We start from the raw sequence: 13,608 nt of genomic DNA on the forward strand, positions 1-13,608 counted from the left end.
AAACCACTACTAAAGGACACCAATAAGAAGAAGAGACTTGCTTCGGCCAAGAAATACGAGCAATGGACATTGTCCTCCGAGATTTTTGGTTCCAACCGCCATGTCTTTGTGAGACGCAGAGTAGGTGAACGGATGATCGCCGCATGTGTGGTTCCCACCGTGAAGCATGGAGGAGGAAGTGTAATGGTGTGGGGGTGCTTTGCTGGTGACACTGTCTGTGATTTATTTAGAATTCAAGGCGCACTTAACCAGCATGGCTACCACAGCATTCTGCAGCGATACGCCATCCCATCTGGTTTGGGCTTAGTGGGACTATCATTTGTTTTTCAACAGGACAATGACCCAAAACACACCTCCAGGCTGTGTAAGGGCTATTTGACCAAGAAGGAGAGTGATGGAGTGCTGCATCAGATGACCTGGCCTCCACAATCACCCGACCTCAACCCAATTGATATGGTTTGGGATGAGTTGGACCGCAGAGGGAAGGAAAAGCAGCCAACAAGTGCTCAGCATATGTGGTAACTCCTTCAAGACTGTTGGAAAAGCATTCCTCATGAAGCTGGTTGAGAGAATGCCAAGAGTGTCATCAAGGCAAAAGGTGGCTACTTAGATTTTGATTTGTTTCACACCTTTTTGGTTACTACATGATTCCATATGTGTTATTTCATAGTTTTGATGTCTTCACTATTATTCTACAATTTAGTGGCTTTCACTTGAGTCATTTTCTGTTAATGTATCTTTACTTTTACTGAAGTATGAAAATTGGGTACTCTTTCCACCACTGTGCTATATAAATACAAACCAACCTCTATCTCTTTTCCTCTCTCTCTCTTCACCATCCTATGCTGTAACTTCATCCTATGCAGTAACTTCTTGTAATCTTCTTACTCCACCCTCCTATCTCTCACTTTTCTCTCCTCCCTACTTTTCCCTCTCTTCCTCACTCTCTCCCTCTGATTCCTCCTCTTCCACAGTGCTCCCCCTCATCTGACCACACAGGGGCTCCAGTCTCCCCCCTGTCGTCACTCCCACTGGTTGGATGATCTTGTCCCTGAGAGAGAGAGAGAGAGAGAGAGAGAGAAAATGGCAACATCCATCTATTTCACACACTTGGATAGTCACTAGCTAGAACAGGTATGTACTCACACACACACAACACGCACACACATGCTCACAAGCACACACACACACCGTGAGAGCCTGTTGAACAGGCCGATGAGTCTTTGTGCCTCCTGCTCTTTCTCCTGCTCCGTCATTCCCTCCATGGGGTCTGGCTGCTCCTCCTCCACCCTCCCCGTCACTGGGTTGATGCGCCCCTTAGCTTCCCTGTGGAACACAGTTACAAACACCTCCCTTGTAAATACTGTCCACTCCTAACAAGTGCACTTCATAGGATTCTGCTAAACACTTTCCCAGTCTCAATTCAATGACCTTTTTCGAAAATTGCTCCTGTTGCTTGTTCCGATAGTTCCAAGTCCAATCTATCAGTCCCTAACGATGCATTGTGTCCCTATACAGTATTACAAAGTGTTGTGTTTGTGACATTATCAATGGTTGTTTTACACACCTGTATTCCTCTGTGTCAGAGTCTGAGTCGCTAGAGTACTGGGCGTGGGTCACCTGACCTCCACTCAGCATGCCCCGCGCTGCCAGCAAACCTGCTGCGTTACCATAGCCTGTGTACTTCACAAAACGACTCACTGAGAGACAGACAAAGAGATATATTTACATTTTAGTCATTTAGCAGACACTCTTATCCAGAGCGACTTACAGGAGCAAGTAGGGTTAAGTGCCTTGCTCAAGGGCACATCGACAGATTTTTCACCTAGTCGGCTCGGGGATTAGAACCAGAGACCTTTCGGTTACTGGCACAACGCTCTTAACCACTAAGCTACCTGCCGCTGTGATACGAGCGGGTTCTTCTAACTAAGAGTTACTTTGAAATGAGGAGCTAGTAAGTGTGACAGGAGTGTGATATGATATGGGCACCGTTCTCTTTGCAGAGCACAAAGAGGAGCTCGGCAGCACAGTGCTTGATGTCCGTGTCCATGTGGGTCATCAGGCGCACCAGACGTCCCCTCACTGTGGCCCCCTGCTCCGGCCTCAGGGCCACGTCCCTCAGAGGGGGGAGGATCTGTAGCAGTGGACAGGCAGAGGCAGGTGTTAGTGCTGTGTGGGAGCAAAAACTAGCTGCTATCCAGGAGGGGACAGACAGAGGCCCCAATATCAAAAGTCGAAGCAGGCTTCTCCAACAATGTAAACCGAACATCAGACTAGCATTATCATACTGTTTTAAAGCCACAATAATCAGTTGGAGTTTCAGCCTAACAGGAGAGAACAGTACCTGTTGTCTAAGGTAGTGGCGTGTCTCTCGGTGCGCACGGCAGCTCTCAGTCAATAGATTCAGGACTGGAGTCAGTTTCTCCTTCAACTTCTGACCCTTCATAACAAATACATAGGTGATTTTGTCAGCTTATGACCCTTTATACACATCCAGTATGCTTCCATAGCTATATACTATTGAGATGCAACCCTCCACTGCACACCATGGGGAAGCAAACAGCATCCTCATATGAGATAGGTGCCTCCTTTCCTACCCACTTTCCACTCTCTCTCAATCCCTCCCTCCCTCTGCCTCACCCTGTCCAGGCGTCTCTCCATGAAGGTGAGTAGGGTGTGGACAGTGTCCATGTTGACCCCCTCCCACTCCTGTGAACCCTCCGTCAGATGCACAGACAGCAGCACGTCCAGACATCGCAGGGGCAGGGCAGAGAGCACGTTCACTGTGTGCCTAAGGAGGGTTATAGGTTAAAGGTCAAGGGTTAAGGGTCAGGGATCAGAGGTAAGGAGACATGGGGAAAACCTGAAATGGCACCCATTTAAAAATGATTCAGAACATATCTTTTCCACTTTGCCACGAAAAAGGAAAAATTTTGACAACACCTAGAATGGCCACCATTACTTTCAAAAGAAAGATGCACATACAAATGCATGGATAGACAACAGAAGAGGGGATAGCAGAAGCCCTCGGACGTACCCCTGTAACTCCTCATTGAGTTCTTCTCCGTCACAGGTCAGCAGCAGGCAGTGACGTAGCACTGCAGCCAGGTGGCGATAGAGAGCTGCATCCTCCTGAGAGGGACATAAAGAGAAGAGGACAAGTTAAAAAGGCCTCCTGACCACAGATCTAGGATCAGTTTAAACGAACCCTCACTCTTAACTTAAAAAATACTGGATCAGTATTTTGAGACAGCTCTTAGCTACCTACTCCTACCTACTGAGAGACAGACAAAGAGATATGGTCCTCTGTAGCTCAGCTGGTAGAGCATGGCGCTTGTAACGCCAGGGTAGTGGGTTCGATCCCCGGGACCACCCATACACAAAAAAATGTATGCACGCATGACTGTAAGTTGCTTTGGATAAAAGCGTCTGCTAAATGGCATATTATATTATATTATATTATTATTTACTCACAAACTAAAAGCCAGGGATGCTCAATAGAAGACGGACATTAGATATTGGAGTAGATCATGCTATAGGGACAAAGCCCCATTTTAATTCTATGGGACTGTCCCCCACCCGAAAAGGAGAGCTGCACACTCTAGGAGCCCAGATGCAATAATTTAATAACCCAATAACCAACGTTTCGACAGACAAGCTGTCTTCATCAGGGTCTACGTTGACATGTTCGATGCAGATATAACGTAGGGACGAAATCGAGTGGTTCGCTTCCAAAAAGTGGGCAGTGACTGGGTATGTCGAGTTTTTGCACCTACTGGTGCTACGATGATCCGAGATTCGTACTTTTAATTCGCTGCCCACTTTTTGGAAGCGAACCACTCGATTTCGTCCCTACTTTATATCGGCATTGAACATGTCACCCTCCCTAGGAGAGGGGGTGACCTCAATAACTTATTGTTAAAACGAGAGGCTGCCTGGATCTTTAATTTAAAGACCCTTGCTCCGTTCGGTCTCAACGTAGACTTTGATTTGAAGCCATTCTTGAGATTATTGTGATTTTGCTATTCCTTGTAAATGTTTGTGGGCCTATGTAGCCAAGTTGTATCTATGATCGTATGCTATCTATTCATGTTTTTTGTATGTTCTGTTTATCTGTGAATTAACCAATGATATCAGGACACACCCGGCCATGATTACAGACACCTGCGTGTGTCCTTTGACACTATATAAACTAGTGACCCGCAGTGTTTGTCATTATACCCTGATGAAGACAGCTTGTCTGTGGAAACGTTGGTTATTAGGTTATTCAATTATGGAATCTGAGCTCCTAGAGTGTGCAGCTCTCCTTTTCTTTTTCAAGTGTTCTACTCCGCTAGCCAGCACCTCGCCTAAATAGGTGTGCGTTTCTTTCCCCTCTATATCACTCTCCTCCACCCACCTCGTCTGGCTCCTGTCTGTGTATGCTGTATGTGATGTTGAACAGGGTCTTGAGGATCTCCACAGCCCGCTGTGACACCTCCTTAGAGACAGGGGGAGCTCTGTGGTCGCTCAGCACCTCGTACTCTTCCCCCCACTGCACAGACAGACACTGCTCCAGAGCTGCAGTCAGCATGGACACCCCTCGCTCCTGACAGGGGGAGACAGGGGGATATGGAGAGAGAGAAAAGAAAGAGAGATGGTGAGATGGGAGGGCAGGAGAGAGGGGCATACAGTAGGCCTACCCACCCCAAATCATACCCCTAACCATTAGCAGGGAAACCACAACTCCATCCTCCTCTAGGCTGTTACCTGCTGCAGTTGCACCCTGAGCTCTGGTCTCAGAGCCGTCAGCAGGAAGAGCAGCCGTAGTTCATAAAACTGACCACTGGGAAGAGCTTTGGCACTGATCCCCTGCTTCAGCCTGTCTGATAGACCAGAGAGCAGTCTGAGAGAGAGAGAGAGCGAGAGAGAGAGAGAGAGAGAGAGAGAGAGAGAGAGAGAGAGAGAGAGAGAGAGAGAGAGAGAGAGAGAGAGAGAGAGAGAGAGAGAGAGAGAGAGAGAGAGAGAGAGAGAGAGAGATGAGGGAAGTGATGCCATACTAGAAATATTTTTTGTTGTACTCCAATAGTTGCTCTCCCTCACCTCAGAGCGCTGACCCTCTCTTGCGCCCTCTGACTGTTGTAGATGATATTACACAGGGCTTTCAGGGCTTCCGTCCTCCCCACCTGGTCATCTTCCTCTTTCTCTTCTTCGTCCTCCTCTTCATCCCTCTCTTCCAGGGTATCCCTCTTCCCGCGCACCAGCGCTCCATGACCCGGAGAGCAGTGGTGCTCGGCAGTGCAGGTTTCCGTGGAGACAGAGCGCAGGTTGCCATGGCAGGTTTCTGTGCTGAGGGTGCAGCAGGGGTCCCTGGTCACCGATGGCGATGTCATCGCTCCACCTTGGCTGTTGTTGGCCGTAACCAGGGCTGGACAGGTTTGAGTGGAAGCCTGGGCCAAGGAGTGCTGGGTCGGGCTAGCACCGACAACGTTAGCATCCACGTTGCTAACCGCTAACGAGCTAGTATTAGCATTAGCGCCATTACTGCACCCACCGGCCTCCGTGTCGCTCTGTTTACAGGCATCCAACTTGACGTCACTAAGGCCATGGCAGTAATCTTCTCTCTCAGCATCATGACCTTCCTCCTCGTCTTCCTCCTGGCCCTCGGGGATGGGCAGGGAGGTTATGCCGCCCAGGTGGGCTAGGGTGAGGAGAGCGGTGTCGGTCACTAGGGGCGCCAGAGCCTGCCGGTCGCGGGACAGGATACGTAGCGTACGCAGGGTCACTCTCAGAACCCCCGGCTGGAGCTGGGTACGGATAAACCACACCAGGGCTGCAGCCAGCCTCTGGGGAGAGGAGAGGATAATTTAGTTTAACCGAAAAGAGCAACAGGTAGAAATAGAGAAACACATGCACACACACACCCTAACTCACCCGTCTGAGAAGGAGATCCGGGTCCTCAGCGTCATCTGAGTCTGAGTTGAAATCAGAGTCCGAGTCGGGAACAAAGTCCCTCATTTTGTTCTTCCTGAACTGGTGAGGGTTAATGGGGGAGTAGGTTGAGTCATTACACACAATTAGCTTTGGAATACACACACACACTTACGTAGGCCACACACACGGACACACTCATAGGCACGCACTTACACACACACACACACACCCACTAATAAAACACTGAACTGAATGGAGATTAGTGTAAGGTAGAGTAAGGACCTGTCAGCTCAGCTCTCCCCCTCCCTCTCCCTCCATCTCTGTCTCTCTCTATTCCTTTCTCTCTCTCTCTCTCTCTCTCTCTCTCTCTCTCTCTCTCTCTCTCTCTCTCTCTCTCTCTCTCTCTCTCTCTCTCTCTCTCTCTCTCTCTCTCTCTCTCTCTCTCTCTCTCTCTCTCTCTCTCTCTCTCTCTCTCTCTCTCTCTCTCTCTCTCTCTCTCTCTCTCTCTCTCTCTCTCTCTCTCTCTCTCTCTCTCTCTCTCTCTCTCTCTCTCTCTCTCTCTCTCTCTCTCTCTCTCTCTCTCTCTCTCTCTCTCTCTCTCTCTCTCTGATGGTGTAATGAGTCTTTGTCTTTTTACCTCATCCAGCTCTTTTTGCTGCAGTCATTTGCACAGCCATGAAGGAGTAGAGCCATTATAGGTGGAAGAAAGAAGACATAGAAACGATGAGTAACGACATCATTAACATTGTGAAGAGATATGAAGAGATATGACAGAGAGAGAAGACAGGAAGAGAAGGGGATGACAGAAGAGAGGGAGAAGAGGGGATGAGAGGGGGAAGATAACTGTAGGGGAGGGAGGGGAAAGAACCATCCCACTGGACAAAAACTGGTTGAATTAACATTGTTTCTACGTCATTTCAACAACAAAGTTAAATTGATTGGATTTGCAAGAAGTCATCAACATAAGGGAATTATGTCTTTTTTTCACCCATATTTTAACCTAAATTCAATGACATGATGACCTTTTTTGTTGATTTCACATTCAATTCACGTTATTTGACAACATAACCATATATAAATCAAAACTAGATATTGAAATGACGTTTGTGCCCAGTGGGATATGAGAAAGAGAGCGAAAGAAAGAAAGAAAGAAAGAAAGAAAGAAAGAAAGAAAGAAAGAAAGAAAGAAAGAAAGAAAGAAAGAAAGAAAGAAAGAGAACTGCAGATAGACAGGACAGCGAGACAGGGAGGGGAGGAGAACGACAGGGATGGAGTATGAGTGAAAGAGGGAGATTAAGATGAGTGGCGAGGGATGAGCAGGATTCTGACTAATTACATGGTTAATCTGAGCCTCTGGTGGCCTGACACTGAGAGGACATGGACAGGCCAGGGGAATAGACAGAGATATAGATGGGGAAGGGCAGAGGGAGGAAGAAATAGAAAGTAAGGGATGACGGAAGAATGAAAGAGAGAGAGGCAACAGAGAAATGATGCAAAGGAATGACAGAAATAAAGAATAGTTCAAGTCTTATCTTCGTCCTCACCTTTCTTCTTTCCCTCTCTTCCTTATTGAAGAAGAAGCATTCAGCATTCTGTGGAGAAGATGGTGGGATGTGTGGGAGGGAGGGAGAAAGATAATTGGAAAAAGAAAGAGAAGGAGAGGGTATAAGAATACAGTCAAGGATACATGGTGCAGTCATGGAGTATTGTAGTCATGGAAACAGACAGCCCCATGGTGTGGTAGTCATGGTTACAGACAGTTGTTTACAGTAGTGTGGTAGTCACAGTAACTCAGGCAGTGTAGTACCTGAGTGTTGTAGTAGTCTAGGTGTGTCTGGACACTGTCCTGGTCTCCTTGTTTGATGCACTGAATGATCCTCTCCAAGTCCATATCCATGCTTTAAAACACACACACACACACACACACACACACACACACACACACACACACACACACACACACACACACACACACACACACACACACACACACACCATTACAATGCTGAACCAAAGCAGTGTGATCAAGCATTACTTTTCATCCTAACATACAAGATTCAATACTATCACCTTCAGTCATGCGGAACACATTCCACCTACATCTACACCCCACAAACCTGGTGTCCCTTCAATGGCAGGATACAGATAGCAACCTTGGTCTTGTCTCTTTGTCTCTCTGTGTTTCTCTGTGCAGTTTCTATCTCCTAAACCCTGTATGTAATCTAATCTAATCTCCCTCACCTCTTTCTCGCTCACTCCCACTCTCTCTCTTTTCACAGTACAACAGGCCATGGATTATATTGTGAACAGTGACTAGTAAATGGACAGAGACAGACAGGAAAATAAGGAACGTTTCACAGATTAGAAATTGGAACAATACAGAGAAGATAGCCTGGTAGTGAAGGGAAAGCAAAAGCGTGAGGAAATGAAGAGATGCTTCACAAATGAGAATGTTTTTATATTTTATCGTCCTCATAGACAGACAGACAGGCTTGAGAAAAAGAGAAAAGACAACAAAAAAATGAGAGGAGGGCGCGTTGACAAGGTACTGATGCTGCTCATACCTGTTAAAGAAAGGGGGGTTAAAAGAGAGTTGTGGAAAGGGGGAGTCGGAGAGATGAAAGCCTGTGAGCCTATTTACTAATTAGGGTAATTTGAAACAGAAAGAGGGATGGAGGGATGGATGGATAGATGGAGGGAGGGATGAGGGGAATGGTGAGGATCTGTCTTTGTCAGCAATCTATTTCCCGTGTTTGAGTGGTGCAAAATCCACTTCTCACTTAAACCTCGATGGATTGATTGCTTTCATTTTACTCCTGTGAGTTTGATACTCTTGCATGTGCCTGTTGTTTTTTCCGTTAACATTACGACCGCGGAAATCTTTCCGTTGCATCCAAGAACGCTAATGCTTCGTTGGGGATTCAACACATCTTCTTGACACTTACATCACAAGGAAGAGAATAACATATGTAGGTAAATCATTCACATAATGATTTGAGCGTGTAGAATAGATTTGTAGTAGTAAACACAATTTGCAAGTGTGTAACTGATGAGTTGTGAACATGAAATAGTAATCTGTAGTTGTAAACACATTCTCAAACGTGTAACTGATGAGTTGTGAACATAAAAAGAAAGATTGTAGTTGTAATCGCATTCCCAAACTTGTAATATTTGCGAGCAATAATTGCATCTGTACATCTGCGCATGTCAATTTCGCATGCTCAGACTTTTGGCAGTGCTTTTTAATATGACAAAAATATTTGTAGATGTGCAAACAGTGATTTGCAAGGAGAGAGAGAGAGAGAGAGAGAGAGAGAGAGAGAGAGAGAGCGAGAGAGAGAGCGAGATGTCTATTTTCCTTTGGATCTTTTGTGAGTTGATTGTTTACTGTTTATTTTTGATTATTTATTTTGTTTATTATCTATTTAATTTGCTTGGGCTATGTAAAAATATGTTTCCCATGCCAATAAAGCTCTTTGAATTGAATTGAATTGAGAGAGAGAGAGCAGGAGCTCTTGGAACCTGTTTCTTCTAACCAATCAGATTCGTTTTTTTATAGACCCGTAGGCTGCTCTACATTGGTTGGTTGGTTACAGCTCACATGGGTGTGTTGTCTTGCGCAACCACCTGTCAATCGCGACGTGCATTACCAGTTTACCACTTGCGCAATGTCCACCAAAAAGCCCAGCTGTTACTTGTCATGGCGGGTACGTTTAAATGTCTTTGTTTTATGGCTAGTTAGCTAGCTTTTTTCCTTTTGTAAAACATTTTTGGAAGCTATTGTACAAGTCGCTCTCTCCTTGCTTGCAAATATCTGTTTGCACATCTACAAATCTTTTTCTCATGGCAGACCACAAAAGCACTGAATTGCAAATATTGGCCTTGTTCGAGAGGATCAAAACCCCATTTTACAACGGGTGGTTCTAATCCTGAATGCTGATTGGTTAAAATCGCATTCCAGCCGGTGTCTATTCCACAAGTTACCACAGGCTAAATCTATGATGCCTATTTACTCTGTTCCATCTGACTGCGCAATCCACTGTCTCATCAGCCCAGCCAGGCAATGTATAAACTTCATCTCCACTATATAAAGCATCGAGACATTATCTCACATTTCTTTTAGACTAACATTTGTTTTCAACAGCGGAGATTTGTATAAACCTTGCTGTCTGTCTCTCACACATTTGCAACATTGTTTCAATACTGAAATTCGATCTCCTACTGTCCCATAGTAATGAACGTGTCGGGAGTCGGGACGAGACAGACAGGCAGGCAGCGTTTCTCAGCCAGTCGAAATCATGAATCAGCTGGCATAATTTTTATGGATACAGTGCATTCGGAAAGTATTCAGACCCCTTCCCTTTTTCCACATTTTGTTGCGTTACGTTACAGCCTTATTCTAAAATTGATTTTTTTTTTATCATCATCAATCTACACACAATACCCCATAATGACAAAGCGAAAACAGGTTTTTAGATTTTTATTTATTTACTTATAATTATTTACACAAGTATTCAGACCCTTTGCTATGATACTCGAAATTGAGCTCAGGTGCATCCTGTTTCCATTGATCATCCTTGAGATGTTTATACAACTTGATTGGAGTCCACCTGTGGTAAATTCAATTGATTGGACATGATTTGGAAAGGCACACACCTGTCTATATAAGGTCCCACAGCTGACAGTGCATGTCAGAGCAAAAACCAAGCCATAAGGTCGAAGGAATTGTCTATAGAGCTCCGAGACAGGATTGTGTCGAGGCACAGATCTGGGGAAGGGTACCAAAAATGTCTGCTGCATTGAAGGTCCCCAAGAACACAGTGGCCTCCATCATTCTTAAATGGAAGAAGTTTGGAACCACCAAGACTCTTCCTAGAGCTGGCCGCCTGGCCAAACTGAGCAATCGGGGGAGAAGGGCCATGGTCAGGGAGGTGACCAAGAACCCGATGGTCACTCTGACAGAGCTCCAGAGTTCCTCTGTGGAGATGGAAGAACCTTCCAGAAGGACAACCATCAATGCAGCACTCCACCAATCAGGCCTTTATGGCAGAGTGGCCGATTGAAGCCACTCCTCAGTAAAAGGCACGTGACAACCCGTTTGGAGTTTGCCAAAAGGCACCTAAAGAATCTCAGACCATGAGAAACGAGATTCTCTGGTCTGATGAAACCAAGATTGAATACCAAGCGTCACGTCTGGAGGAAACCTGGCACCATCCCTACGGTGAAGCATGGTGGTGGCAGCATCATGCTGTGGGGATGTTTTTCAGCGTCAGGGACTGTGAAACTAGTCAGGATCGAGGAAAAGATGAACAGAGCAAAGTACAGAGAGATCCTTGATGAAAACCTGCTCCAGAGCGCTCAGGACCTCAGACTGGGGCGAAGGTTCACCTTCCAACAGGACAACAACCCTAAGCACATAGCCAAGACAATGCAGGAGTGGCTTCAGGACAAGTCTCTGAATGTCCTTGAGTGGCCCAGCCAGAGCCCAGACTTGAAAACCGATCAAAACATCTCTGGAGAGACCTGAAAATAGCTGTGCAGCGACGCTCCCCATCCAACCTGACAGAGCTTGAGAGGATCTGCAGAGATGAATGGGAGAAACTCCCCAAATACAGGTGTGCCAAGCTTGTAGCATCATACCCAAGAAGAATCGAGGCTGTAAACGCTGCCAAAGGTGCTTCAACAAAGTACTGAGTAAAGGGTCTAAATACTTAAGTAAATGTAATATTTCAGTTTATTTATTTTTGCAAAAAAATCTAAAAACCAGTTTTTGCTTTGTCATTATGGGGTATTGTGTTGTCGTGGAAATTCTTACACAGAGACACTCGAAGTCAATCTTAAATGAATAATTGTTTATTATCAGCGCGGTGGAGAGGTTCCAACCAACTCAATGCACCAAGTACACGTCGATCAGGAGCTTTACCCGGGGCAGTCCCGTTAGTTCTCTTATATACAGACAAGTTATATTTGTATGATTTAGCTTATTCATCATTCATAATTAATTCATCATTAACGTTTGCTTCCTTCATGTGACCTACCAATACTGGGTCATGCATGTGAAAGGCCAATACCTCACAAGGCTTCTTCTCTCTAAGCTGAGACCTTGAAACGGAGATATCCCTTTCTCAAAACAAGGGTCTGGGCGTGCTGCCAAATTGCAGATACAGATAGTGAGGATTCGTTCAATCAGTCACTTGCATGAACACAGAAATTGGTTATTAGAAAAGCATAAACATAAAAATGTAGATCACAGTGTGTAGATTGATGAGGAAAAAAACAATTTAATCCATTTTAGAATAAGGCTTTAATGTAACAATATGGAAAAGTCAAGGGGTCTGAATACGTTCCGAATGCACTGTATATACAAAAATATGTGGACACCCCTTCAAATATGTGGATTCAGCTATTTCAGCCACACCTGTTGCTGACAGGTGTATAAAATTGAGCACACAGCCATGCAATCTCCATAGCAAACATTGGCAGTGGAATGGCCTTACTGAAGAACTCAGTGACTTTCAACATGGCACTGTCATAGGATGCCACCTTTCTTTCCAACAAGTCAGTTCATCAAATTTCTGCCCTGCTAGAGCTGCCCCGGTCAACTGTAAGTGCTGTTATTATGAAGTGGAAATGTTCTAGGTGCAACAACGGCTCAGCCGCGAAGTGGTAGGCCACACAAGCTCACAGAACGGGACCGCCGAGTACTGAAGCGCGTAGCACGTAAAAATCGTCTGTCCTTTGTTGCAACACTCACTAAGTTCCAAACTGCCTCTGGAAGCAACTTCAGCACAAGAACTGTTCACCGGGAGCTTCATGAAATGGGTTTCCATGGCCGAGCAGCTGCACACAAGCCTAAGATCACCATGTGCAAAGCTAAGCGTTGGCTGTAGTGGTGTAAAGCTCGCCGCCATTGGACTCTGGAACAGTGGAAACGCGTTCTCTGGAGTGATGAATTAAGCTTCACCATCTGGAAGTTTGACGGACGCTACCTGCCCGAATGCATAGTGCCAACTATAAAGTTTGGTGGAGGAGGAATAATGGTCTGGGTCTGTTTTCCTGGTTCGGGCTAGGCCCCTTAGTTCCAGTGAAGGGAAATGTTAACGCTACAGCATAGAATTACATTCAAGAGGTCCATTCAGAAATGTTTTGTCGAGATCGGGGTGGAAGAACTGATCGGTGACCTTAACCCCAACGAACACCTTTGGGATGAATTGGAACGCTAACTGTGAGCCAGGCCTAATCGCCCAACATCAGTGCCCGACCTCACTAATGCTCTTGTGGCTGAATGGAAGCAAGTCCCCGCAGTTATGTTCCAACATCCAGTGGAAAGCCTTCCCAGAAGAGTGGAGGCTGTTATAGCACCAAAGGGGGGACCAACTCCATATTAATGCCCATTATTTTGGAATGAGATGTTCGACGAGCAGGTGTGCATATACTTTTGGTCACATAGTGTAATATCACACAACAGGAGAAAGAGACACACCTTGAGAGCATCATGCCAAACAGGAGGTGTAAAGAAGGGGCTTTCCTTGAACGACGGGAAAGGAGAGGAGGGTGTCAGCTGAGGTCCAAGAATTATTATATGTTCTGTCCAGTTGTCCTTCAAACTGGCCTGTAGGTGCCATCAACCAGCCTACATACCATCTGAGTGAGAGAGAGAGAGAGAGAGAGAGAGAGAGAGAGAGAGAGAGAGAG

General features: G+C 45.8%; 1 protein-coding gene across 1 annotated transcript; it reads right to left on the reverse strand.

Moving 5' to 3' along the window:
• Positions 1-711: 711 nt before the first annotated feature.
• On the reverse strand, positions 712-8,104 carry si:ch211-195b15.7 (synembryn-A). The gene is made up of 15 exons (XM_045210634.1): positions 8,031-8,104; positions 7,721-7,811; positions 7,458-7,505; positions 6,551-6,568; positions 5,914-6,012; positions 5,083-5,825; positions 4,750-4,885; positions 4,400-4,588; positions 3,038-3,132; positions 2,641-2,791; positions 2,345-2,440; positions 1,990-2,134; positions 1,568-1,700; positions 1,192-1,326; positions 712-1,051 (listed from the first exon to the last, which is right to left on the reverse strand). The coding sequence occupies exons 2-15, from the start codon at positions 7,808-7,810 to the stop codon at positions 922-924; spliced, it is 2,208 nt and encodes a 735-aa protein (XP_045066569.1). The 5' UTR covers position 7,811; positions 8,031-8,104; the 3' UTR covers positions 712-921.
• Positions 8,105-13,608: the final 5,504 nt, after the last annotated feature.

This window comes from Coregonus clupeaformis, chromosome 35 (genome assembly GCF_020615455.1).
Source record: "Coregonus clupeaformis isolate EN_2021a chromosome 35, ASM2061545v1, whole genome shotgun sequence".
Classification (NCBI taxonomy): domain Eukaryota; kingdom Metazoa; phylum Chordata; class Actinopteri; order Salmoniformes; family Salmonidae; genus Coregonus; species Coregonus clupeaformis.

What these genes read in the sequence shown, in the direction of transcription:
- si:ch211-195b15.7 (XM_045210634.1), bottom strand. Translation starts at nt 7,810, where the DNA reads ATGGATATGGACTTGGAGAGGATCATTCAGTGCATCAAACAAGGAGAC. An exon ending in TCAGGGTGCAACTGCAGCAG is followed by an intron (nt 4,589 to 4,749) that starts GTAACAGCCTAG and finishes TCCCCCTGTCAG; the next exon opens with GAGCGAGGGGTGTCCATGCT. An exon ending in TGGAGAGACGCCTGGACAGG is followed by an intron (nt 2,441 to 2,640) that starts GTGAGGCAGAGG and finishes TTTGTTATGAAG; the next exon opens with GGTCAGAAGTTGAAGGAGAA.